Source organism: Folsomia candida, unplaced genomic scaffold (genome assembly GCF_002217175.1).
Source record: "Folsomia candida strain VU population unplaced genomic scaffold, ASM221717v1 Fcan01_Sc006, whole genome shotgun sequence".
NCBI classification, from domain to species: domain Eukaryota; kingdom Metazoa; phylum Arthropoda; class Collembola; order Entomobryomorpha; family Isotomidae; genus Folsomia; species Folsomia candida.
Window position 1 is genome coordinate 8217297 of NW_019091198.1, and position 27396 is coordinate 8244692.

At 39.8% G+C, this 27396-nt stretch overlaps 3 protein-coding genes across 6 annotated transcripts; all 3 read right to left on the reverse strand.

The window, feature by feature from the left end:
• Positions 1–5029, reverse strand: LOC110851215 (polycomb protein Sfmbt). Its single transcript, XM_022098903.2, has 12 exons — positions 4442–5029; positions 4179–4314; positions 3965–4095; positions 3649–3879; positions 3439–3562; positions 3205–3339; positions 3019–3136; positions 2825–2946; positions 2310–2755; positions 1895–2223; positions 1446–1797; positions 1–1322 (listed from the first exon to the last, which is right to left on the reverse strand). The coding sequence occupies exons 2-12, from the start codon at positions 4210–4212 to the stop codon at positions 1167–1169; spliced, it is 2178 nt and encodes a 725-aa protein (XP_021954595.1). The 5' UTR covers positions 4213–4314; positions 4442–5029; the 3' UTR covers positions 1–1166.
• A 1304-nt stretch (positions 5030–6333) lies between these two features.
• On the reverse strand, positions 6334–9859 carry LOC110851374 (palmitoyltransferase Hip14). The gene is made up of 8 exons (XM_022099121.2): positions 8954–9859; positions 8482–8891; positions 8105–8402; positions 7821–8021; positions 7561–7722; positions 7362–7480; positions 7047–7305; positions 6334–6960 (listed from the first exon to the last, which is right to left on the reverse strand). Exons 1-8 carry the CDS (start codon positions 9113–9115, stop codon positions 6682–6684), a joined length of 1890 nt encoding a protein of 629 aa, XP_021954813.1. The 5' UTR covers positions 9116–9859; the 3' UTR covers positions 6334–6681.
• Positions 9860–10538: 679 nt separating this feature from the next.
• LOC110850649 (PHD finger protein rhinoceros) lies at positions 10539–26825 on the reverse strand. 4 transcript variants are annotated; one of them, XM_035852833.1, is made up of 20 exons: positions 26662–26825; positions 25646–25731; positions 25341–25561; positions 25060–25259; positions 24898–24956; positions 24567–24820; positions 24353–24470; positions 24069–24238; positions 23805–23978; positions 23579–23709; positions 23352–23472; positions 23084–23206; positions 22858–22944; positions 22422–22737; positions 20944–22224; positions 20328–20581; positions 15775–19792; positions 14395–15651; positions 13105–14294; positions 10539–12323 (listed from the first exon to the last, which is right to left on the reverse strand). In XM_035852833.1, the coding sequence occupies exons 2-19, from the start codon at positions 25689–25691 to the stop codon at positions 13837–13839; spliced, it is 9288 nt and encodes a 3095-aa protein (XP_035708726.1). In that variant the 5' UTR covers positions 25692–25731; positions 26662–26825; the 3' UTR covers positions 10539–12323; positions 13105–13836. The 4 variants fall into 4 exon arrangements, with proteins under 4 accessions (XP_035708726.1, XP_035708725.1, XP_035708724.1 ...); XM_035852832.1 differs by having other exon boundaries at positions 13048–14294; XM_035852831.1 differs by having other exon boundaries at positions 10539–12368; positions 13048–14294.
• Between the last annotated feature and the right edge of the window lie 571 nt (positions 26826–27396).

The following is a 27396-nucleotide window of genomic DNA, read 5'->3' on the forward strand; positions in this document are numbered from 1 at the left end:
TCCAAATCTCAGGTAATATAGTGTTTATTGATATTTACTTTTTTTTAATTAATAGGAAGAGTAGGTAGTAATACATAGTGCATGTATACAATTCACACTATGGTCAACCTATTATGACCGTCATATAAAGGAGACGCTGCATAGTACATTAGTACTATATTCACATATTTGTACTCGCACACATAGACACATAAACAGCATTTCAATCGGCGTACTTAATTATTTAACTAGTTCGGTCAGGCTGTTTTTGATACAGGTATATCTATGCAGGTATATAGCAAAATGCATATCAATAGTATTCACCGAGGTATCGAGTTATCCTTGGTACGAGACAGTAAATAATCTAATAGCACTACAACGGAATGGGATGAGATGAATGGGTTTGATTCATCTTGCCCGACATTGCTTCGTCAATTTAACCATAACAAATTATTGTTATTAAAAATTATGGATTTGGTACATTTATCATACAACCTAAAAAGCGTTCAAATACACGTTCAAAGTCTTACAAAGGATACAAACTCAGTCAATCTATACGTATATGCATACATGGATATATATATGGATATATAACAAATCAGAAATAAATATAAATCAAAATCAGAACGCGGTTTACTTATAAAATGCATGGAAAGTGGAGTATACAATGATTCTGTGTTTTTATTGGGTGAGGACTTCTTAGTTCATTTATCTAATTACTTAATAGTTGTTGAATTACTCAGTCCCGATATCTCTGTAATTATCGCACAGTTCATAACGCTGGTGGTTCTTTACTAATGGTAACTTTCATGTGATCAATAGAAGAACTGACTATGTATTATAAAATCTAGCCTACATGTACTCATACAGATGCAACAAAACTTGAAGAGCATGATTTCATACGTTTTTTTAAATAATATTACTAATAAAAAATAATAACACTAATAATTTTAATTGTATTACAGGATCGTTCATTATATAAAATTAATTATTAAAACAGCATTATTCCCACAGCATAACAAGACTCGTTACAAGTAAATTACTCTGGAAAGAAATATTTTACGCCCTCCCGTGTGCTCGTTTTCAGATTTTTAGTGATATTCTGTATATTTCTCTATAACTAGGATGATGAAAGAAGAAGGCCGCAATGCATTGGACACAGAACAGCTAGGACACGACGTTATGCTTCATTTTTGTAAGGCTGAGCTGCGTGCTTTTGCTGCAGATGTTGATCGCTTCAACTGGCTAATTAACTCGTAAATTTTTACGGATGGCCCAACCTTGCCTGTTAGGGCAATCAAGTTATCCTTGGTGAGGGTCATCAGTTTAGGCCCGTCCACATTCTGCAAAATAAGCATAATTAAAAGTATTTCACATTTGAGGGCTTTCTCATTCGATTAAGCAATGTAGGATAGTGCAGCTTTGCAGATTTTGTAAAGTTCCATTATTGCAAATTGCATTCTCACATTTTTGGTGAAGTATTCACAATATGCTGCACAGTCGTGAGCAGTCAGAAATTGTGCAACGTCAAAAATACTCCAACCCTGTGGATCCGAAGGTTCCGTTGAACCGGGCTTTTCGATCACTGCTACTTCTTTTTCATAAGAATTGATAACTTTTTTCTCAGTGTTTCCGTTGTACGTTGTCCCTGTATTATTGTTGGCTGCTTTCGGTTTCACTTCTGGCTTTACTGCACTCGACGTAGGTATTTGCTTAGACGCGAATGTGCTGCTGGTAACAGTACTTGGAGCCGACATCTTTGGCGTGCTCGACGAATTGGAAGAGTTTACCACTTTCGTATTAGTGTCCACTTTAGGCCTTTAGAGCGTTTGAAAAGAAAAATGTAATTTAATTGTTTGTAACTTTTCAAACAAGCAATTATTTTATTAAGTTCAGTCAAATATAAAGTACTCACTTAGCAACAGGAGGCACCTGCTTCGCACCACCCTTGCCTGTGTTCTTTTTCTTGCCTTTCTTGGTCTTTTTTTGTTGTTTTGGGACGTGTATGGGGGGTCTAGGTGGTTCCAAATGATACTTTACTAGGTCGCACCAGCCAATAGGATATATATCTGGAGACCGTGCATCCATCCATTGGTCATACTCATCTTCCCATCCGTCAAAGTGAATTTTCAATAATCTTCCCACAACCTTTCCAATTGTAGCGACACAAATTAGTCGAGGGTCCATAAGGTCAGCTGCCTCAATCTTCATTCCTTCTTTGAAACCATGTGGTAACACCTTTTCCTGTTGGAAAGAGAAGCATATATTAATAACATGGCACAGCATAAGTGGGACTAATATAAAAAAAATATGGACCAAATAATTATTACCTTTGGCTTAATTGGAGCAGCAGTGCAGTCATTTTGTTTAAAATATTCGTCCCAGTCGAATGTAGCTTTATCATACCCATTTGGTGGGGTCAAAACAACTCCATTTGTACGCGAAAATCCACAAGGAAATACAGAGTTCGAGCTAATGTGATAGCAAAACCAATCTAATCCGGAACTATCATCGTCGTAGCAGTCAATTCGGACCATGACGTATCCTCGTCGAAGTACTTTCTTAATAGTTGCGGCGCAAATAGCTGATAAATTCAGCGGATCGATAGCCTCTAATTTCATACCCGCTTTTAAATTCATATTCTCAAAGTCTGCATCATATGGAGTTGTGGGCAGAGGATCAGGATTATAGGTTGGAGGACATGATATTAAATGGCCTATTGTTTTGGCCCATCCGCAAGGATGAATTAGTCGAGACTCTTCGTGACACCAAAAACCTACAAACACAGTGATTTTACGATGGCTTTATTTTAAATCTCAAACCTCAACTATTAATCGTCACGTACCTCCGCCTTCTCCATTATCCCAGTACTGCACGTGCAGCCGCCGACCAACCACATGAGTCACTGTCGCCAGACTCAGCTGACTTATTTTATTTTTGTCTACTACCTCCAACATGTCCCCAACTCTGTAATTATTGGCATTAATTAAGCACACTATACTACCATCGGCCAACTAAAATACATAATGTTAATCGAACTTTTGCACAGATTTTAATCCGCTTTCCAGCTTTGAAGAGAAATGGGCAGGCAGTGTTCTCGCTCCAGTCAAACGATGGACCAAAAAACTCCGCCAGTCAGTAAACTTTTTTGCGATAGCTAATAAATTTAAAATCCGAGTATTTAAAATTTAAAATCAAATAATCAAACTCTGCGGAAATTCTTACATTTAGGAGGAATCAGTGGCTTCCCTTTATTTGCGCACCAACCAACATTATGAATGCTTTCGGAACACAGATGAATCCAGAAATCTCCCGATCCATCGTTCCCAAATCCTTCGTATCTTAGAAGGACATAGTATCCTACAATCATGATAATATTATAATTAACTTATGCAACAAAACATTTCAAAGAGGCCGTATTTTGTACCTGATAAATTTTGTAATAGTATTATTATTTACCTTGAATCTGTATTACACTCGCAACCCAGAATGCAGTTTCACTAATCCTACAATCCACGTCCTTATTTTCCACCTCCAACTTCATTCCTTCAGAAATATTTTCCCACATCCTTGACAATGGAGTCTAGAGAAAGTACACGCAAGTAATGTAGATAACTTAGTGATAACTTATTCAATTTTAAATGAGCAACATAATAACAAATCTCATACATGTTTCACTTGGACTACGCTGGCTGCAATGAGCCCAGGATTTCCAAGGAACTCTGTCCAGTCATACACATCCTCTTCGCCCTTCTTCTTCTTCTTCTTGGGAGGTTTGTATGTGTCAACGTGATTGCTGGAGGACGCCTGGGCACCATCATCCATGGAGGATAGGGAAGATTCGCCATCCTGGTCATTTACGAGAGGCGAAGTGGCAGGTCGCTTCACATTTGTAGACGGCTAAAAATAAATTTGACATGTAATTCAGTTACGACAACTCTGCCAATTAACCAAAAGCAGATTGCTTGCCATATCTTAATTGTACCTTGGATTGTCCGGATGAAGAGGTTGCATTAAGTGATAGCATTAAGCATTCTTGAGAACAGAATCTTTTCGTCCCAGCCTGACACAATGATGAAATGGAGAGCGGCTTTGCACAGTGGAAGCAACACACCGCTAAAAAGTTAAAATGTAAATCAAATTAGTAAAAATATTCTTACTAAAAATTAATTTTCGACCACAAAAAATAAAATAAATACCTTGCTTTGGCGTTGAATTGTTATTTGCAGACATCTCGATTATAATACTTTCCCGTCAAAAAGTACTTTCTCCAATGATCGAGAGTACAATAGCATTACACCCACGACGCCGACGGATGAGACGATGAAAGTATTTCTAAATTAAAATTAAACCACATTGAAACCTCGATAACTTTTATGCTACCCTCACCACCGAACTCCTGTTTTCCACATTCTACACTTTTTAACTAGGCCTTTTAATAAGGTCAAAGTTGACAACTTACACTTCCCCGATGAGATGACGACCGTGTCCTAGCTGTCTGTGTGGGTCGGCACGAAACAAACTTTTATCTTCTTTGCGAAAAAAGTGATGACAGCCGAGGCAAGAAGGAGTATCTCCCGATGGGTCGAATACCAACTAATTACTCTTCGCAAATTAGCTGTCCTGCAACTATTTTCCTCCACAACAAGGAGTTTTTGAATCCGTGAGGAGTGAGAGCGAGCAGAGAGCTTGTGCTTGAGGTTGGTTTGGGAGATTTGGAAGAAGTGCGGCAGTCATGGTGGTGGTTGTGGACAACCAATTGGCTGCTGGAGACTACGAACCAAGTCCACAAAATATGTACTCTCACTAAACAAATCTGTCTCAATCTCAACAAATGTTTACGTGTCCTGTTTTTACTTAGAGTACGCCTTTACTCAGCCTTTTAGGTATGATGAGAGGGGACTAAAAAAGTACGAGAAGACTGAAGGGTCCCCCATGAGGAGATAGAAACACTTTTAGTTTTTACTTCCTTGCTTTCTTTTTCCAATGTCTGGGACTATCTTGGTTGGTCCTTCTCCTGCTGCTGGTGCCTTCTTCTCCCCAACTAAAACCACTAACTGCAATGATGAGTAGTCGCATTTAGTACTCACTTCACTCTCACCCACTCGAGCAAGATGGTGGAAAACGGTATCCAGCCACTCACTCCGACGCCGCCATGTTACACGTTTCCATCCGGAAAGGATCACTTTGATGACCTTTGACTCGGACTCATAAGTTGTGAGTCACAACTTGTTCTTTCTCCGTGATTGCAACTTTTAAGTGTACTCGTCAGAAGTGAGATGAATGGGTTTGGATTTATAAATGTCACATAATATGTATGCAAGCATAAAATTGTCGCATTTGTGGAGGCTAAATCAATGCTGAGCATATGCAGCAATGAATGAATGCCAAATGCTTGATTCATTATCTTATCTGATCATCATCTTCCTCTGGTAGTCATTCTTATCGCCATTTTCATCTTTTATGCACGGTCCCAAGGACCTAGTGGGGACTTATCATCACAATTTAAGCACTTTATCGCATTAAAGATTTATCCCCATGAACCGAATGAATGAAGGAAACGAAAATGAAACCTTTATTCCCATCATTTTACTAAGCAAAGTTTAATGAAAATTTTCATTTGTCTCAAAATGAACGCTCAAAAGAAATAAATTTGCCCATGTAAATATGTCACAAAATTTTATCTTTACAGAAAAGTAAAAGCATAACAATGATGGTTGGAAAGCTTATGGCTCATGTACTGTTGTTGTCATTCTTCTGTGCATAAAATCATTTTGTAATCGATCCATGATATTTTAACGAGCACTTTCACTGCCATACTTTCACACTTACTTTATTACGACGAGGTGCTCGGGATTATTTATAGATACTCCATGGCCGTGGAACACACTTGGTGAACGTGCAAGGAAAATTTATGCGGAATGTTGTATTGGCTTTTTGTCGTACAACAATTTGCATGCAACATTTTATAACCATATGTACAAATATTCCAATATGAATGAAAAGAATAACTGACAATCGCTCTTTACATGATAAAATCGAATGAGAATTTTAAAAGTTCGGCCTTGCAAAACGCCTATTTATTATGCATATCAATGCTCTTTGTTTCGCGAACAAAGATTTATCCGGCCAGTGAAAGTCCGGCTCAAATTAACTTCCATATTGAGAATGTTGCTGAGCATATCGTAAATCAATGAAGAAAGTGCACGCGTTGTCCATGAAAAGATATAATCTTTATATAATCTAGATTTAATACGAAATGGGAATATGCGTGTTTTGAAATTTGTGTATGATAAACGAGGTGAGTAAATTTTGTTATTCTTGGTTGAATTAAGAATACAGAATATGCAAATATAATGGCAAAGGTGTAAACATTTAATCTCACGTACTCATTTGTGATTAGTGTTGGTTACATAGTATAAGTGCAGCAGCAGTGATTGAGGAATAATCATTCGGCGTACAGAGAACATAAGACACTTATTACAAACCGTGAAATGAAAATTATAAATCAAGTTTGTTCAAAGTCAAATTACAAGGCGACGTAATATTAAACTTATTCTTAAACGACTAAAAAAATAAAGGAATATAGGAAGTTATAAAATCTCTTGTGTCAAAATTGGACTAGAAAATATCTGCATACAGTAGTTGCTGTACAAGAAGTAGTAGTAGCAGTGGTAGTAGTAGTATCAAGGACAAAATTCTCTAAACATACTGGTAATTATCTCTATGATCTCTTAAAAATGGTTCTCGGTCTGAGTATTGTTCATCTTCATCCATTTGTTGTGGCACCCAGGCTCTCATCCAATCTATTCTCTTTGGATGCATGAAGCCAATCTCAAAGAAATCTGCAAAATTTTGTACAACTCCTCGATGAAAGAGTTTAGGATTGTGGCCATGATTTCGATTCCCTTTTCCTGCTCCAAAATATGAATAGCGAGTCCAATTGAGCCTTTCATTTGTTGTCAGACCGAGCCACAGGATCTAAATGCCAATGAATCAGCGAATTAAGATCAATTCCGATGAAAATCATATACAACACCTCTCCTCTCCTAATATAGTTTTTTTACCTGATACAATTGACAAATTAAGAGGACTAGAACCCACCCTCCGTGCACCACTGCTTGTGCCATCATAAAGTTGACCCAAGGTTGATACCTCATTACGTCAATGAATGTCCAGTCCACACCGAGAACTTTATTCCACAACATAAAGGAACCAACGACGCAAGCAATGCACATAATCACGAGAGAAAGTAGGTAGCCGATAAAATATTTGTGATTCTTCCAACCCACACAATTAGAAAGCCATGGACAATGATGATCAAACCTGATAATATATGTTACATGAAATAACAATTTAAAAAAATATATCTTAAGACGTACCGAGCAACGCATCTATTGCAAATTGAACAGTGTTTGGACCGCAGAGGCTTGCGAACGAGACAAGTAGTGCAAAAATGTTTAGGATCAAATCCATCTTCCTCGGCCAAGGAAATAATGGTCTGCAAGTATAGTGCGACGACAACAATAATTAATTGGTATGTCATATTATCAATTAACAATTTAAAATTTAATAATTTACCTTATGACGCTCTTCTGCAGACATTTTGATTACTCCAGGATCTCCTCGCCAGGCTCTTAAAAAATTATACCACAAAAGGGTGGACAAACTGACAAAGCCGACTGTTGCGTAGAGAGGAATTTCCGGAGCAATATAGAAAAACCAGACGACATACATCCAAAACTGGCAATAGAAATTACATTTGTAATTCAGATATTGCACATATAGTATTTTTTAATTTTTATAGATTATAACTTGTATGAGAAAAGTAAATAACGTACCTTTGTTGCAAGATAAACGCTAATAGGAAATATCGACATAAATTTGTCGTCGCATACAACCTTTCCCACTCCTCGGAATGTTAAGTATACAGCGAAAAGTAGTAGTAACTTCCACCCTAATTCAATACTAGCAGAAAATATCAATCCTAAGGCGTAAATCACGACGAATGGTAAGGATCTGGTAACCCAGGTCTTCAAATCCTATAATTTCATTTTGTTCAACATGATATTTAAAGTCGTATGCCAATTGAAATTGCATGAAATGGTATCAATAAAAAATATACCTCATCTTTGTGATAGTCATGGAACCAACTACGTTTCCCATTACGCTCAGCTTTATTTAGGACATTATCTACAGCTCGTTTCGATATCCAGTCATATTGCTTCATCTGCTTGAGCATATTAAAAGCTGTTTCTCCCGTATCGTTTGGAATATCTAGGCTAGCATTAGAATTAACTAAGAGAAGAAATACGGTTGAATTTTTTGATTGGATGGCCCAGTGTAACGCAGTATTTTGCTTTATTCTGTCTTGGATAGAGGTGCTAGCACCAAAAGTTAAGATTAGTCTGGCTGGATCCGCACTATTATATAAAGCAAGGTTTAGTTTATCCCTAATTCCAAGAATGTTATACCAATATTTTATTATTATTAATTGTGTACCAATGGGTGCGACATGCCGCCCACATGATGGGTGTCATTCCACTCCTATCCTGCATATCAGGACTGATTCCCTTCGCTAGGAGGTAAGCTACAATGGACGTGTAGCCAAATTGTGATGCGAGATGAATAGCAGAACAACCTTCTCCATCCCGTAGCGTTGGGTCGGCCCCGTGGAGCATGAGATATACCACGACGTTCAGATGACCCTGCCTCGTCGCCCAGTGAAGCGGGGACGAATTTAACTCTCCTCCAATGGAATCAACAATTGCTCCCCGTTGAATGTACAGCTTGACGATTTCCATCCGACAATTGATCGCTGCCCAGTGAAGGAGGGTGATATTCTCGGCGTCCCTTTGGTTCACATCGAACCCCTCGTTCAGTAATTGTTCACAACGGGCGTAAATTCCATACTATGAAAAATCAGTAAAAAAATCCTCAACCTACGATCAAAATACTTTTGATTATTACTTACCTGAGTCGCTTTCACAATGTCATACTCTGGAACGCCCGAGGAGTCACCTCGACCATTGTTGTTTGGTCCCAGAGCGGCTTTTTGTGGCGAAAGAAATTCAGATGAGCTCAAATCACTCCCAGCGACATCACCCCGGTCCATGGACTCGACAAGCTTCGTCATGATGATATGATGAGTTTTATTTTTGTGTGTTATCTGTTGACTAAATGTTGTTTCTGAATTTTTCCTATCTAGTAAATGCTCGTCACTAGTACATTCAGTAATTTCTAAAAGCAAAGTATGAGAAGTGGAAAGCAAGCCTTGGCTTGATTGATTTGATTGGTTATGTTTGCTTAATCTTTCCTTATCTCTCTGGAGCCGTCATTTCCTCTCTTTCTCTCTGACGACGACGATGACTACTAATGACTATGTGACGGGTTGACTACTTATTACTTACGATTGTTGTTGAAAAAAAAATGTTTTGTGTTTGTGTATTAAGTTGAGTCGTCTATGGGGAAAGTAAATCTTTGTGATGTGAAACGGAAGAAAGTTGCTGGAGTTGTCGAAGTGCCGAAGTGAGAGGAAGGTTCATATCACAGAGTTGTTTGGCTTATCAACATTGTGAGAGGATAAGTGGTTTTCGAGTTGTGACTTGTGAGGGCGGATATCGATAAGACTCACTCAACTATGAACTAACAACTTCATGGATTTTCTATCCAGAGATTCAACCCGTCCGCCACCGACAGTTATTAGTATGACTTTCCACTCCTGAGACAGGTATCGATCCGCTATTAGTAAGTTGCTAATGCGGTAATAGTGGTAATATTGCTGCGGTAATAATGTTGATAATGATCTGTTCCTATCAGACGTTGGATTCTAGTGCTTGGGCCAAAGATTAGCCTTTCCAAGTTTTTTTTTCTAACAGTGACAAATTTTACCTTGCAATACAGAATCCACCCTCTGATCGGGTTGATGATTCATGCAAGTAGTAGTGAGTAATAGATGTGTGCTAGTGATTCATAAGAATGATAATTTTTGGCTGTTATGGAGGACATGAAAATAAAGTCTTGTGGGGAACACATCCTGGGTTTGATCAAGTTTGATGAGAATAGTAGAGTAGAAGCATCAACTTATTTGGCCTGTCTCATTTTCCTCGTCTCATCTCACTCACCGTCAACCGTCTCATCTCTCATCATCAATTCACGCAATAGTGTTCATATTTTGTTAAATTGTTTCATTGCTTTTCAAAGTTTGTATTAACTTACTTTCAAATAAGAATTGTTTGCCAGGAAAGCCTATATATTTTGATGCAAAACTTTCCCTATGCATATATTGTATAAGCTTGGGTTTCATAAGACTTGCGATATGGATAACTGTATGAAATACGAGAAATTCAGATATCTCTATCACATTGATTGGAAGGAAACTGACATTTTGTAGAAACTGAGGTGAAATGGATAGGATTTATTATCTGCGCACAATAACAATTAGCATGCAAAGGAAAATTTGCCCTTTCATATTATATTATGATGCTGTATCGGAAATCGTTACATGACGTAAGTATGTAGTGACAGCGACATGGGTGAAATAATTGGGATCAATCTGCTGAAGTTTGCATGTTTATTGACGAGTCGTCTATACATTTATTAATTGAAACTATTGGGTCATAATAATAACAGTAATAATCATAATATTGTAGTTAAATAATTAGTATTATGCAAATAACGATCTAGCGATGAATACACGTTTCGATCTTGTTCATATATATATTGAAGCCATTCCAAATAATAATAATAGTAGTAATATTTTATTATGCTAATTTCTGAACGCATCATCTACTATTCCCTTATCATTTTATTCCTCCTTAATTCCTGATTCCCTTCTCCCTACCACTTATCAGCTTGGAATCGTTCATTCTCAAGCTTTTATTATGATAGTACATAAGTATGGCTGATATCATTAATATATCATCATCATCACATGATAATAATGCATGGATAATGGATAATTTCTTTATTTCTCTTGTCCCTACAACTTCGTACATTCGTATTCTCCCATATTCAATATTCATCGGTGTGTGTTGTAATAATGTATATTTACAGCAATCAAACTACACTTAATGTTATACATCTTAATAATAAAAATCAAAAGTTTATGCACTATTATTATGTTGTAGACGTACATCTAAAATTAATTAATTATCGTGCGCCTAGAATGATGAAGTGTGTATGTACCATTATTTTTGAAGACTTAAGTGTTGTATATCCATGAAAATGCACGATAATTATGTACTCACTTACGTTACTGTTAAATACTTACTACTCTATATCTTGTTCGATTTCACGATTTTTAATAATATCTTTGTAAAAGGTCAAAGTTTAAAACCTATGTATTACATGTCAAGTCTAATTTTTTACAAGGTTTGGTAAACACAACGCAATATCGGTGATATTTACATGTAAAAACTTACAACTATAACGGTATATCACAAAAATTAAAACTCAAAAATACGTGGTTACGTACGTGGAATATAATATTTTAGACATTTAGCCATAATTAGATTTAAGGTTTGAATCAATATAATAATAAACGTCAAAATAATTAAAATTATAAATTGTGGAAATTAAAACACATTGCAAATACTATCGTAATTCATTCTCTTAATTTCAATTGTTCATTTCATTTAATAGTTGGTAGTGTCCACTTGTTCCAGAATTGAAGTATAATAATCCTAGTATTATGCGCTGTCCTGCATTATTTAATTGTCTGCCTACCTACCTACCTACTTGCTGCCAGCAAGTAATATTTTATTTCACGAGGAGAAACTGCTTGTTTTTACCTTACACGTAGAAGAAGATCATACAAGCAATTAGTTGTAATTAGTCCAAGTAGGTGAGAACGCTAAACGTATTTCTTATTTGACACGTATGAGAAACCGCATAATATATTATTTTAACAATCAATAGCGTTGCATCACTTAACACTTTAGTATGAAGTACGTTACTTTGTAGTAAAAGTGCATGGGGTTTTCTTTTTCTTGTAGGTGGGAGCAAATGGGGGTCTTCGTGCTGTGTGTGTGGCGACACGTGCATGTTGCAGTGACTTCATCAGAAAAAATCAGTTTTTCAACAAAAGTTCTCGTCTTCATTTGTACGTAGTAAGTAGTACATGGTAAACTTGCCCAGTAGTTAGTAATCAGTTGGAAATTGTTCAAGCTGGAGACGCGAGACCAAAGACAGAGAACTAATCTAAATGTAGTATAGAGAAATATGTAGTGCATCATACAATTATTTGTCAGTAGCCAGATTCGTAAGAGGTGTTGTGTAAAACATTCTTTCATGCCCACTCAATAATACATAGTTCGACATCCTTAACATGAAACTATCTTCTTCTGAGTCATAATTAAATTTTAAAATGATATTTTATATTCAAAGGACTGCAACTTACAAGGAAACATACCGAGGTGTCCAACGAGTTAAGGGTCGACACCTATACCAAAATCACCACAATGCATGACTTATTAAACAAACTGAAGGAATTTCCGTGTAAAATTCACTTTTCGTCACGTTGTGACGATATTTGTGACGAGCGCTTGACCATCGGGTTGCCAGTGGGAGAGATCGGCCGCTGAACGATCAGGTCAAACATAAAGAAGCGTCGTCGTCTTCAGAGATTTCAAATTCTATCAAATTTTGAAAACCACTTGAAATTTTGAAAAAATTTCTTCAAAATTTCAAAAATTTCTTCAAAATTTCAAAATTTTCTCAAATTTTTAAAATTTTCTCAAATTTTCAAAATTTTCTCAAAATTTCAAAATTTTCTCAAATTTTCAAAATTTTCTCAAATTTTTTTTCAAAATTTCAAGATGTTTTCAAAATTTGAAAGAATTCAAAATCTCTGAAGACGACGTGAAGACGACGACGCTTCTCTGTGGTCGACCTGATCGTTCAGCGGCCGACCTCTCCGGCTGGCAACCCGATGGCTCTGCGCTCGTCACAAATATCGTCACAACTTGACGAAAAGTGAATTTTACACGGAAATTCCTTCAGTTTGTTTAATAAGTCATGTATTGTGGTCATTTTGGTATAGGTGTCGACCCTTAACTCGTTGGACACCTCGGTATGTTCCCTTGTTAGTGCAGTGTAGTAGTAGCTGCAGTGAGTGATGTTGACTAATTAAAATGGTCTGATCGTCTATGTAGTGGTGCATTGGCCTTCATAGGAAAGTTAAGCTCATTTGCCGCACCGTGTGAACAAAACGTGAAGAATATAAATTCTTATAGTCATTCATTCTGAAATTTGGTTGCGTCTTACCGGCAAGAAATAGTGCTAAACAAAACTAAGTACTGTCAATCATAGTTATAGTCATACATATAGTACGAAAAAATGACAAATTTCCGTAAAGGAAGCAAGGAGGTAGAACTTTTGAATGGAAATCAATTCACATTCAGAATTCACAGCAAAGAAAATTGTTCGTTTACACAGTTAATCGTAAACATTGCTATTTGACTTGGATAGTACGATATAGTATAATCATAGTATGTGTAAAGTGCTGGAATTTGTACTCTATTTTCATTACACATTATTATATCCCCTACTAATTTAGCGATATTTTGTATCAAACTGATGGCATGCTTGTTTGACGACGTAACGATGAGAGTCAGTAACTGGAGATGAAGAGCAGATTTCTAGTAAATTAAATGAGAAGAAAATCCTTTAGGTTTGCAAGATTTGTTTGTTGCATGAAAAACCCAAGTGACGAAGAACTTAAGTAATAGGTGTAGTAGTGGACGTTGAGGTCAGTTAATTGTATATGGGAAGATCATTAAACACGAGGGCAGCCTTTAAGGTAACAGATAGCAATGATTTCGAGAAGACAGGGGAAGGGGGGTTGTCAGCAAATGGTCACCGAACTTCACAGCTATCAGACTGTTTTGCAGGGGCTGGTGGAGTGTCAACGGGGTTGCAATTTTCCTGCTTATTTTTTAATGCATACCCTTCAAAGCACCTGCTCAGTTTGAGGCGGATAGGCATAATTTTGTCTGATTGGAAACTACAGCTCTCGGGTAAAGGTTTTACATCAGGTGGTAATTCTTTGGAAAGTTCAGAAAAGCTGTTGGGGCGGCCTAGTATTTCAGGTAGCAATGTTGCTGTCGTTAATGCAGTTGTAGGAGGAACAAAACTGGCATCAGAAGTCGTAGTCGTAGTAGTAGAAGTAGTAAGAACACTCAGACTGGAAGAAGTATGAGGCTCAATTTTAACTAATGGGGTACACATTGAAGTTGCATCCGCTGCTGCGGATAATCTCTCTTTACTAGCACCGGAAGGTAGCTCAATGATGCTCCCACTACTCCCTTCACTACCTGTAAAAAAGATGATATTTTGCGTCAGTCAAAATCCAGCGAAAAGAAGTGTGAATTGATGGCACTTGGCCTTGTTCATTTTGAGAAAAAATGTACTTACTCCCCGTGAAACCCGAATCATTTTCACCTTCACACACGTCCTCCATGTTATCTTTCTCTGAAATTTCGTCCGCATCTCGAGATTTTGTTACATCTCCTCCATTCCCTCCCACCACATTTGCCCGACACTTGCCGAAGCGCAGGATGAGTTTGGTCGACCCATCTGCAATCACTTTCACTTCGGAGGCAGTTTGTTGTTTGGAACCATCGTCTGTTTCACTGCTCGCAGCCCCTCCTTTACGTTTGTGTTTCTTGTGCCTTCTGGTACCATGAAGTTGGAGGATTTCTTTTCTCTCTTCCACTGCAAAGTCTTGCATGACCATCTCACGGAATTTCATGCTCTCTCGTTTCAAATCTTCCATCGTGGGCGGGGCTGCGGGAGTTAGGTCAGAAATGCCACGTTTTTTAGGAGGTCGGCCCTTTGCCTTCTTGTTGGGAGCCTCTTTGTCCGAAGAGTCGCTTAGAGCATGGTTTGAAATTAGAGAGGTAGAGGAAGCACCGGTCGGACCTCTGGACACGTCTCCAAACTTGATCTTCAGTTTGGGGGTGGGGTGATTAACTGCAGTAACCACAGCAGAAGTAGTGTTCTGCGAAAGGGAGGCTGACGAAGATGATGAACCACCCGGAATTTTGGAACTGTTACCTCCCTTCTTGTCATTGTTGGAGTGGTCCGAATCTACGAGCGTGGGTGGGATGAAGGTACTTCGAATGGGTTTCTTATTCGCCTTGGCACGCTTCTTGCCCATTTCAGAGGAAAAGTTTGATGTGTTGTTGTCTGGTCGATCGCGACGCCTTTCTCTAATCGGAGTATCACAGGTTATAATACCCAGGGCAGCCATTTCACGAATGCCCCGATTACGCTTCCTCTTCTCCGTCGTGCCCCCTTTGCCAGGATAGTTGTTGGGTAGCCCGGTTAGATTTGTGGCAAGCAAGTCTTTCAAATCCTCATTCGGCAGACTTTCCCGATAGTCATCCTTTGTTGGAATTATAGCCATTGATGCCACGGCTTTGGGTATCGTTATAATGGATCGATGCACCATGGAACTGTGAGACATTTCTGCATCATGACTTGGTCCACCATCCATGTTCATGTCCTGATTCCAATACTGCCGGAGCAACTCTTTCTTCCGCATCCTTCGTAAGTTGGATGTGTTGGATGCAGGAACAACAATTTGTGAGGGGCCGACAGGATGGTGCATAGAGTTCTGATAGTGTGGAATACCACCAGAATCCCCCATGGAATGTGATCCGTAGTTGGCTAAAAAAATCCAAGGTTCATTAATTCATTAATTTCACACTTTTAGTTAAGTTTTTTTTATTAAATTACTTTGTCTCACAAGCCTACTATATTAAACTTTCAACGCAACTTATTGGAACTTACCGTCAAGGAATGGACCCTTAATTTTGACTTTGAGTTGGTTTCTGGAAAAGTCGGTTGTGCTTCTCAACTCCGACTCCGCACCTGAGTGCTGGTTCAACTCTCTGCTTGCTAACAGCATAGACGGCTGATGATGAGCATCCGTCAAGCTGTCGCCACCGCTACCTTGTCGCCGGATGTGAGCAGGGTCAATAATTCCAAAGTTTGGAAATTGTTGTTGTTGCGCAGGTATAGGTGTGCCTTTGGCAAGAGTTAGGTAAATTGGTTGCTCTTTCGTTGGGGCTGATGAGGATGAGGTGAAAGCGTCAAGGGTGTCGTCCAGATCGTCAATTTCATTAATTAGAGAACCTTTCGAGTCCATTCCACTCGAGTAGATAGAAATACGAGGATGGTCCGTCTTTTCGTTTCGATTTTCTGCTGAAATTTCCAATAGACTTCCACCACCAGCGCCACCAGGTATGTTGTACGTCCTCATATCCACTGGCCCTGGAAGGGTTGAATGTGGTTGAAGGATAGGAACTGTATTCTCATTTGCAATGACGACTTGGGACTGGTGCATAATTTTGAGATTTGACAAAGGTCGCTGATTAGAATCCAAGTCTCTGTACTTTGGAGATGTCATTTCCAAAGATCCCAACCTACTTTCACCGGAAGGACTTCGAGAGTGTTCCGATCTGCAGGTTCTGTTACTATCCGTGTGCAAATCACTCGATTTTCTTCGCTCTCTCAACATTCTGAGGTCCATTTTCTCATCCACATTCTCTTCAAACTCATCAAAGTCAATATCATATACCGTTCCGGCGAGATCCTTCCTCGTGGCGACCATTCCTTTCCCTCTCCCCTTCCCACGACCTCTCCCTCGACTGGCGGCGGGTGCTTTTGTTCGAGGTTGTGGTGAAGTATTGTTATTTGCAGTCGTTGCTGCCTTCCTCTCGTTCCGTCCTTTTGGTTTGACACCGTTTGTCTCACAGTTTGTGAGGATTTTCTCATTCTTGGCGGACCCTCTGCGAGGCGTGGTTGCTCGTCTACCACGACCACGCGGACTTTTTCCCGCAGATACGTCAGGTTTCATGTTGACTTCAACCGCCGTTTCGGGTGCAAATGTGTTTGGAGGAGTGGTCACCGGCTGCACAGAAGATTTTCTCCTCGTCATCATTTCAGATTCAGCAATTTCGTTGCGGACAATTTCCGCTGCAAGTAGGGACGGTGATGGTTTGAATGTTTCAGAAGTTGGAATCATATGATTATTTGAAGAACAGGAAGAAATGGCATTAAGCCCCAACATGACGTTTAACAACTCGTGGGCAGCCAAAGTACTATTGTTATTGGCATGGTTGTTGACCACATTTTCAATGATCTGAGCCACGGTTGACTGTGGGGGTGGAGGTGGTGTAATATTTTTGACATTGTTGGCTGCAAGAATCATGGATGGTGAGGCGATTGAGGGTTTTGCTAGTGGAGGCATTGCAGAGGTCACGGAAGCAATGGAATCCTCATCGAGGAAGGGTGTGGAAGTGGAAGAAGAAGTAGGAGTTGTAGTTCTCTGGTTGTTTAGAGGTACAGGAGGTGATGTCGTGGGGGAAGAAATAGATTCCTTATTTGCACTCTGTTGTTGTTGCTGTTTTCCATGAATGATATGATGAGCACCAGGAAAATTTTGTCTGGGATAACCTGGAGAAAGACTAGATGATGATATTTGTGGGTGTTGCTGATTATTAGGAGCTTGGTGATGGAAAAAGGAGGAGGATCTAGGATTATTTGGGTCAATAGTAGGAACAGCCACATTTTGCTGGTGGGCGGCCACACTTGAAGCACCGGTAGATGAGAGAGGATACATGAAAGAAGAGTTAGACAAGGAGTGGGGACCTGCTGCTGCTGAACCTGTAGTCGTCGGAAATCCTGCAGAGGAGGAGACTTGTTGAGGGAAGAGAACCCCACCAGGATGTTGTTGCGGCTTCATTCCAACAGGTGAGGCCATCGGACTCATTGTCGGAGATGCCAGCGACACGGACAAATCCCCAAGTTTGTTGTGAGCATCACCACTTAAAGATTTTTGCTCCGAGAGAGGCTGACGAACAACGGCAGCTAAATCTTCATGATGTAAATGGTGCCGAGATGACGAGGATGCTGAATATTGTTGTTGGTCGGAGTTTGCAATATTATCTTCACTTCGCCTCAATTTGTACCGATTATCAACTAATTCTGCCGAGACAATGTGAGGAGGTGGCGGTTTGATGGGATGATGACGTGACCTCCCCTCTGGAGAATGAGAGGAAGAAGATATTTGTTGTTGATGTTCTGGATAATGATGATGATGGTGATCTAACGATGATCGACTGCTCGGTGGCACCCACCGCTCGTCCCCTTCTATCAATTTGTCTCGGTCAGGACTAATTTCAGGATGGTTCTCTTGGTTCGAAACATCACAAATTTTCTCATCCTCGTGAACCGAGGTGGAAGAAGGGTCGGCTAGTGAGCTACCGGGTTTGGAAGTGGGAGATTTTGGTGGATCCTCTGACAAACTCAAGTCTGATCCGTCAATGGATGACCGAGGATACCCTGACTTTCTGGCGTGTTGGAGTCGTAATTTTTCTACCAGGTTCAGAGTCGCCTGTGGAGAGTCTTCCACGGTTTGTTCACGGGAGAGGAAGGACTGGGCAAAGAATGGGAGCGAGGAAGCTGCCGCACCACCCTCTTCATCCACTTGAGAATAGTCGGCAGACACACTTCGAGCAAGATCATATAATTCCGAGTCAAAATCAACGAGATCATTTTCGTGACCGGCTCGTGGAGAAAAGAGAGATTTGGCTGAGAGGAGACTTCCAGCTGTGGCGGCGGCAGAAAATAATTGTGAACCCGAATTGGGACCTACTGGAACCTGATTATTATTAGCATGGCCACCAGTAGCGGTGATCGTGGTAGAATTTTCACCAACACTTGCTCCAGAGTCGAATCGAGCACGTTTAACATCTGGTTCCACGTCAGAGGATTTTGAATCCTTTTCCTTATTTTCAGACGAGGGTGTAAGTGGGGAAAGTATGGAACCAGCAGATGATGGAATCCCTTGTTGTTTGGGAGTACGATTTCTTGTGTTGGTTGATGGAGATTCATTAACGCTTGGTGGAACGACTGTAGCTCGGCAAGAGTTTTCCTTCTCGTCTGCAAGTTCAGAGTCAGAGTCGGACAGATTACTGACTCCACTCTTCTTCTTTGCTCTTGCAGTGGCTCTAAGATTTCTCGAGTCCGTGCTGGATGAGGAAAGTGGAATTTGTTGAGAGTGAGAATTATTCTTGTCAGGAGATAATGTTGTTGGTTTTGATGATTCCTCTTCAGAGTCGGAAGATAATTCTAGAGTGCCGCTCACGCTAATAGAAGAAGCAGTAGCCTTGTTGGCAGCCGCCTTGGAGGCGGAGGAAGAAGTAGCCGTCAGACCACTTAAGGTCTTGGCCGCAGCTCTCGCTTGATTAGACTTTGCATTCGACTTTGATGGTGTTGTTGGGGTCGCCGGAGGAATGCAATTTTTGTCCTTTTCTCTACCCCCTGCTGATGATTCTCCCTTTCCTCGTTTCCCTTTCGCTTGCGCAGGTTTATTGTTCTTCTGGGTGACTCTGGCACTCCTCGATGGTTGTGGCGAGGGACTACCACGATCACTGGAACTACTGCTTCCACGGGAACTGGTCTTTGTCCGCCGGACGCGGAGGGGATCATCATCTGAGCGTGTGCTACTCGCTGGTGCATCGTGCTTTGTCGAATTCTGGTGTGCATTGCCAACTGTACCTCCCCCTGATCGAACCTTTGCGGGTCCACGACTTTTGGGGGCAGGTTTCTTTCCCGTAGCAACCTCATTGCGGGATCCACCGTCTGGGCTCCGATCGGAAGTTTTAAGCTTCTTACTTGGACACCTAGACGTGGTGGTGATGGTGGAAGAAGGGGTGATGGAAAGCGGTTTGGTGTTAATTGGGGGTGATGTCTTTCTGGGGGTCGTAGTAATGGAATCGGGGGACGCAGACGCAGGTGTCGGCTGAAATTAACAATTTACAGAATGAGAATTGGTACAGTTGTATCGATAATAAATGTATGCCAATAAAATCTTTCAAGAACTGAACCTCCTGCTGCGCAGAAACTCATGACAGTCGTCCACCTTTTCTCCTTACCTATCCTCTCATTTTCCTTTCGGGTTTTTCTCTCGCTTCTACTTTTTACTCTTACTTATCTAATTTACTATAAAACTGGTGACAAACGCTGATGGTCACGATAAAATAAGGAGGTCACTAACATTGCTAGCAGAATGCATAAAGCAATTTTTGGTTCAATCGATAAATTAAAGTCAAAACTGGCATAAGAGCACAAAAAGTTTTATGAAAATCGAGAATAGAATTTTGAGAGAAAATGGAAGCCAAATCTAAAAATCAAATCATGTCACCTCCACCAAAAATTAACAGAGTCGTTTAACTATTAAATAAATCCATTTTTGTTTTATATATTATCAAATACACATGATGCGAATTATTTATTTAATTAAAAAATATGGACAAGAATGAAACTCCTATTACTACCTGTGTAATCGCAGGTGAGGACGAGGTTGAGGAGCGGCTGGAGGAAGAGGACCCCGATGAACTTGATGAACCGCTTGAACTTGACGAGCTGGATGAGCTGCTTCGTTCCCTGCTTCGACGACACTGTGACTCCGTCCCCCTGATAAGAAAGGGCCAGTCACTGTGTCTATCGGAAGCGGAAACTTCAGCAGTCGTGCTGTTCGTCGCTACGGCTGCTGCCTCCTTCCGTCCTGTTTTGACTGTGCCCTTATCTTCTGCAAAAAAGAGCAATAAATACAGTTAAAATTTGCATCAACTCTCAACTTTCTGACTGTAAAAGAACTAAGAAGGTCCTCCTGTTTTAGCATTTGGCTATGATCATGAGATGATACGATATACAAAACGCCAAGTCCCTTTTCGGAAATTCATTATCATCATCATAACAGTACACAGGTTACTTCTCGACTGAAATGAATTAGAAGCAAGCACGTACCACCTAATTTTTGGTATAGGAAAAAATAAAAAAAATACCCAAATTCAATTATGAGCAACTACATATCCACAGGAATCATAAAAATAATAATGCCAAGATCGCAGTTAATGTATGTTATATTTTGGTAGAAATTGGTTGTGATACCTTTAGAGAGAACTCGCTTTCTTGATCTTTGTTTAGAAGAAGAAGAATCTCCAGTCTGGAGAGAGGAGTTTTCGACAGCTTTATCAATAAATGGAGACTTTCCCCTGGACCTGTTGGGTTGTTTCTTGCCTCCAGTCGTTCCTGTCGGTGGTGGCCCAGGAGAGCTGCTGTCCAAGGAAGTTTTGTTTGGCTGAGTGGTCCTATCTCCTTTGCCCTTCCTGCGCGTGGCTTCCATTTCATCCTCAATGATAAGACGAGCAGCAACGATATTGCTGAGCCCACTCCGTATATGCTCGGCAGCCTTCTTCGCCGCTTGTCTTTGGGGAACAAAATTTGGCACATTCTTTGAATCATTGCTACCATCAAATTCGTATTGATCCCGCAGCTCGTCATAATGTCCATGAATAGTAGATTCAGCGTCCTTGTTGCCCCCGACGCTTTCGGATTTAACAGATTTCTTGTTAGCTCCTCGTCTATTCTCAGCTACTGTTGGTTTAGATTTGTCATTTCTTTTCTTGATTTTGTCTTGAACCGAGGCAGCAGCAATGTCTTTGAACTTTTCCATTGCCGTCTTTTCAAAAGACTCGCTTTCTCGGTCGTTGAATGTTGCGGGTGAGGCAACAGAGCCGTCCTGGCCGGACGCGTTGTCTCCTACAAGACCATCCTTTCGTGATTTTACGGTCCGAATGCTCTCCGTTGCCTTTTTAGCTGCCTCTCGTTGTGGCACGATGAGCTGTTGCTCGGCACCCTTCTTTTTCCTACCACCTTTGGGGCCTTGTTTACCTTGTTTGGGGGTAACTGTCTTCTTCTGTTGGGCAAGAGAAGATTTAGCACCCAACTCTTTCTTATTGCTTTTCCTGGTAAATTCTTTAACTGCGGCTTTTGTCGCCACAGGAGATCCAGGACGCTTTTTGAGAGATCCATCAGAGTCACTGTCCGAGTAGATGGGACCCTCGGATTTGCTCAAGTTATTATTGCCAACAACCTTTTGCACAGGGAGTTCTAGATCATCGGAATCTGAAGTTGAGGATTTCTTTGTCGCTTTCTGACCACGACCACGCGGATTATTGGGAGATTTCCCTTTGGTTTGTTTCTTATTATCCTTGGTTGTAGTGCCAGCTTTGCCTGCTAGAGCGACCTCATCAGCACTCGAGTCCGAGTCGAATAAGTAAGACAGGGGCTTGCGACCCGTACTGCTGTTACCCAATTTCTTCTTTAGGGCGTTGTTAACCGTGGCATCACTAACACTGGCTTCACTTTCACTCAAACTGGAGCACTCACCTGTAAAAGTTAGAAAAAAATGTTATTGACCACACTGTAGTGAAACTTATGCCCATGTGGTAGAGCGAAGACCATGAAAATTGTTAAAAAGTGAAGAATGGGTAAAAATTGACAACTAACAAATTGAATTGAATTGATACTGCACATACTATACTTTCAACTATACATTTTTGTGTAGATTTATAAAATATACTTACCAATGAGATTCTTCCTCCGTGCACCGTTAACAAATTGCTTTTTGAAGGGATTACTACTTGCACTATTAATCATATTGCCAAGTCCACCGCCTGAGGACTTTTTAGGTTTTATCACACCATTCACAAGTTTTTCCTTTTTATCTTCACCGGCTATTAAACTGACTAATGTGTCGTAATCCTTCAGTGTATTATTATTGGTACTTTCGAACGACGAATATATCTGATCATATATTGATGTTCCACGATTTGCTGCTACTATTGCACTTTTTTCTTCTGGGTTAAGCGAATCGATAGATTTTTCTCCAAGAATTGCAACCTGCAATTACAAGAATACACGAACTCAGTATCCAAACTCTCAAAAGTCAAATATATCACTTGTATCACTATAGAGCTAAATAACAGTTATTGGAAATATTTTATAAAATTCATTAGTAACCTGTTTTTGAAAAGTCTGTTCCCGGAGGCGAAAATATGTTCTTGAGAGTTTCTCCCTTCTGCTGACCATGTAGCACAAATTGCGAACCTATTCACAAAACATTTATTATTGTTACTACTATTATTGACAATAATCCAAGGTTCATTCATCCATTGAAATTTGAATCGATAATTTGTCGATTTCATTTATGACTTTTTATGTAGCAACAGAGCAAAGGTTTGCTTACCCGTTCCAGATCTTGGCGTAACTGAACAAACATTTTCATTTGCTCTAAATCTTGTTCCTGTTGTTGAGTTAAAAGCTGTGTTGTTTCAGGTCGGGGTGGTACCAATGGCCGGTTGTTCAATGACTGTAAAAAAAATTCCACAAAAGTATAAACAATTGGAACGAACAATGCAAACTCGATAGAGGCCAATCAAATTAACAAATAATCAACAATAGAAATAAATAACATATAATAATAACACTATAATTCAAAGGAATGTTCAGCTCACCTTGCGTTTCAACTTCCAGAAATTAAAGACAAGCATAACAATGTCCATGTCGACAGCTAGATTTTGTGCAACATCCTTTAATCTGACGTATTTGTAAAACTCGGATTCGATCAATTGCAATCTATAGATAAAAATATGAGCAACAAACAGAATTAATAATTAATCACGATTACATAAGAAATGATTATATTAAACATATGTGGTAGATTTGATTTCAATAATATTACTTTTCGGCACGAGCTTGATTTCGTTCCTCGGCTGTCATCGCCTTCAACTTTTTCTTCTCTAAATCTTCTTCAGAGCCAGATTGAGGAGATTTGTCTTTCTTTGGGTTCACACTGTGCTTTTGGCAGTAGCTCTGTGCATAATTTTAAAACAACACATTACTTCAAACATATATACAAAATAGTGTACACAACTAACACAAGTTGATATGCTATTGTGGTAGCATACCCTTAATTTGATTCCGTCTTCTGCATTTTCGTCAACAATTATGGGTTTCATTTCTAACCCATTCTTGAATGCACAGGTCACATGATACGCTGTTTTGCATGTCTTTACAGAACACTGGATACAAGCTCCAGCTTTGTCCTTGCATATAACACAGATTAGAGACCAACGGCTTTGCTGTAAAAACAAAATGTAAAACAAAGCCATATATAAAATACATTTAAATAAATAAATAAATAAACAAAGTGAAATATCAAATATTCTCACAGGGATCGCTGATATTTTAGTAATTGGTTCCATTTTCTCGACAGAACCTATACTAACTTCTGGAATCCATATAGCGCAAGCCACATGGGCCCATTTTTGACCAGACCTAGTTGCCTTCATGGCGCCACCCATGTTGGGACATAAAACGCAAGGAGGACGAATACTGAGTGCTGTAAAATTACAAAAATAAAATTAATAAAAATGAAACTGATTCATTGAAAATAACTATCAAGTTGTAAAAGAATTAACAAACGCGACAATATGGTTATAATATATATACGTACTGCACGTTCGACACAGCCAGGATCCGGATGGGATAGTTGTGATACCGTAGCAAGCCTGATGAACGCAGATGTTGCATGAATCGCAAAACACCATCTCATTCCCTTCTTCAGACTCGGGCTGGAATAATGATTTTTGATTTATAGTTTTTCACGTAGGTTGTACGACATACGACGGCAATCTCATCAATTTAATATTAATTAATTAATTCCTTACCGATCGACAAACATCACAAATGACATTTTCATCATATTCTATTCCTAGTCCTTCCTGACTTTTGAGTATCGTTTGTACTTGCTCCCAACACTGCAACTCCAATTCCTCGATAACTTGTTCCATCAAGAACTCCGAGATTACAGGCAAGCTTTGCATTCCTCGATCGGAATTTGCGCAACTTAACCAGGACGCATCAATATCATCCAAGTCATAGCTGCAAACCTTTTCCGCTCTAGCCGCCGTTGACACTAATTCTAAAAAATCACAAACGGTATATGTTCTTACTTCTTTACTCGATAAATTGGTTCCAATAAAAAAAAAGTTTACTTACGATGGTAATCGGGGTTAAAGAAATCATCATGCGTCACACGAATGTATTTCTTTTTCGGTCTGTAAACAAAAAATAATTCAGAGAACCCACAATTAATATTAAACAATGATAGTCAATCATCCCGAAATAACAACAATGGTATATATTAAATAATATACTCACAGCCTGAAGTCGTGACTTCTTTCGTTCACTGGCGAAATGACTACGACTTCGGGTTCAGGAAGGGACTCGGGATTTACGGGGACTTGGACTCCCTTTTCCCATTCCTGCTTCCAAGGGTCGGTAATTAACCAATATTCTTCAGGGGTAAGGGGCTCACTGTCAGCAAGCTTCATTGCGCTGATTAAATCTTTTCTGTACAACTACACACGCAAACAAAAGTAAAACATTAGTGCTAATTCAACATGAATAATAATATTGTTCACGTAAATAAATTTATTTACTTCAGCAGGAGCTTCGGCGGAGTTGCGATTGTAAATTGAGGAAACTTTGAGGTCGTTGAGATGTCGTGGGGTCCACATTCCTCCAAGGGAGGATGGAAAAGGTCCATTTCCACCAGAATTAGACCCTGCATCCTCCTCCCCTCCCACTCCACCGCCACCTCCTCCTGCTCCTCCTCCATCTGAGCCGCTGGGACGTCGACGGCGACGTTTCCCAACTGCGGCTATAGATTAAAATTATAAATCAAACATTAAGAAAGACATTTATCACAGCGAAGTAAGTACAATTTCAAAAAAAATATGCATACCGTTGCTATCCTCGACTTTGCCAGACTTTTTAGTTCGCTGTGACATGCTGGCATTTATTAGTTCACAGCATCCGCCATGTAAGCATCTACACAGAATATAATAATAACACTTGAAACAAATTCTTCATTTTTCCAACAATTGATAATTCTTCTCTCCAAAAATGCACAATGACACACACAGCATGTGTAACATAGAAAAGAAATTGAGCAAATTAATCGATTAATCAACAATCACTGATATTCACTTTTCTTTAACTAAAAATGTGCACGTTCACATGTGCAATTTGGTCGAATTACATATATATAATATCTTTCTCTCTCTCTCTCTCTCAATATCCAAAATCTAGTTTAGTAAACTGTAGTATTTAGTTACACAAAACGTAATTTTTATCATCCACGTATTTAGTTAGAAATTTATATCAATCTCATTACTGCGTCACATCATGTCACATGCATTAAAATAAACAATATTTCCTCAGAATTGCAAAATTCCATTCTACTATACACACTATATTCCCACAACATTATACTCGTCGTTTTTTTGCAACTGCGGAATATGGATTTTCACCCACTATCACTGCCCCCCCTTCCCCCCACTCACTCCTTAGCCGACCCCATCACCTCTCGATGCCTAAAATTCACGTCGCACCCCTCTCAACACTTTAATTTCCTTGTTTTTCCCAATATTTTGGCACCTTTAAAGAGGAAATATTTACAGAGGGCAGCACCTTCACCTTGGTTAAAATCTGTTAAATTGTCACTTTAGAGGTTGTCCCAAACCGTGAAATGATCAACAAGACCTCCTCGACCTCGTCCTTGGCCTCTTGACGATAACCCCGTGTGGACAGGGGGGTTTTAACGGGGGGCTGCCCTTCCAATTTGGTAGTCGTTGTAGTGTATTAGAGAGAGTGAGAGAGGGAACTTTTATATATGAAGGGATTACACTGCCCAATTTCTCCGTGCTTGAGGAACGATTTGTAGGAATTTTGGAACCTTTAAGGCCCCCAACTACTTACCAGTCACTGGTCCATTAATAGTGCTTCGTCAAGGATCCTCTGTTCCTTAACAAATTGGGATTAATACTTGGGAAATGCTACATTTTGGAGTTCTTTAGTTAAGCGACATTTTAAAGAAGTATATCCTTACAACACAACAAAGATAGCGCCATCTGTGGCCAGGAGGGAAAGTCGTCGAGTGGTTCGATCCAGTAAAGAGGGCCGTTGAGAGGGAAGGATGATGCCAAATTAACAGGAATCACATCACACGAGAGAGAGAAATGCATCACCGACCGACCGACCAGTACTATAGACGGTATTTTTTTACTACTACATTAGCCCTATAGGAGCAGGACAGGAGCATAGTGGCGAGTTTTGTATATAGGACTCATGCATTGTTGTGGGCATTGGTGAAGTGACGTCGGTGGTTGAGGTCGAAGCAACCCGATCCGAAGAAGGAGAAATGCCCGGAAGGAATGTGTCCTCAACGGAGAGGATTTCTCACTCCCAGACTGAGATCAAATCGGCGTGTCGAAATAATATATAGATGACTTTATGGGTGTGTGTGGGGTTGTTGTTTGGGTGGTGGTGGTGGTAATGCACGTGTTTGGGATGAAATTCATCCGATGAATGTTGATAACCGCACCCACTGCTTTTAAAATCATGTCCATTTCCGAATAATATGGTGGCTTGTTGTATTTTGCGAGATTGCATGTAATCCGTATCGTTGGATTGGAATGCAATAATTGTATTTGT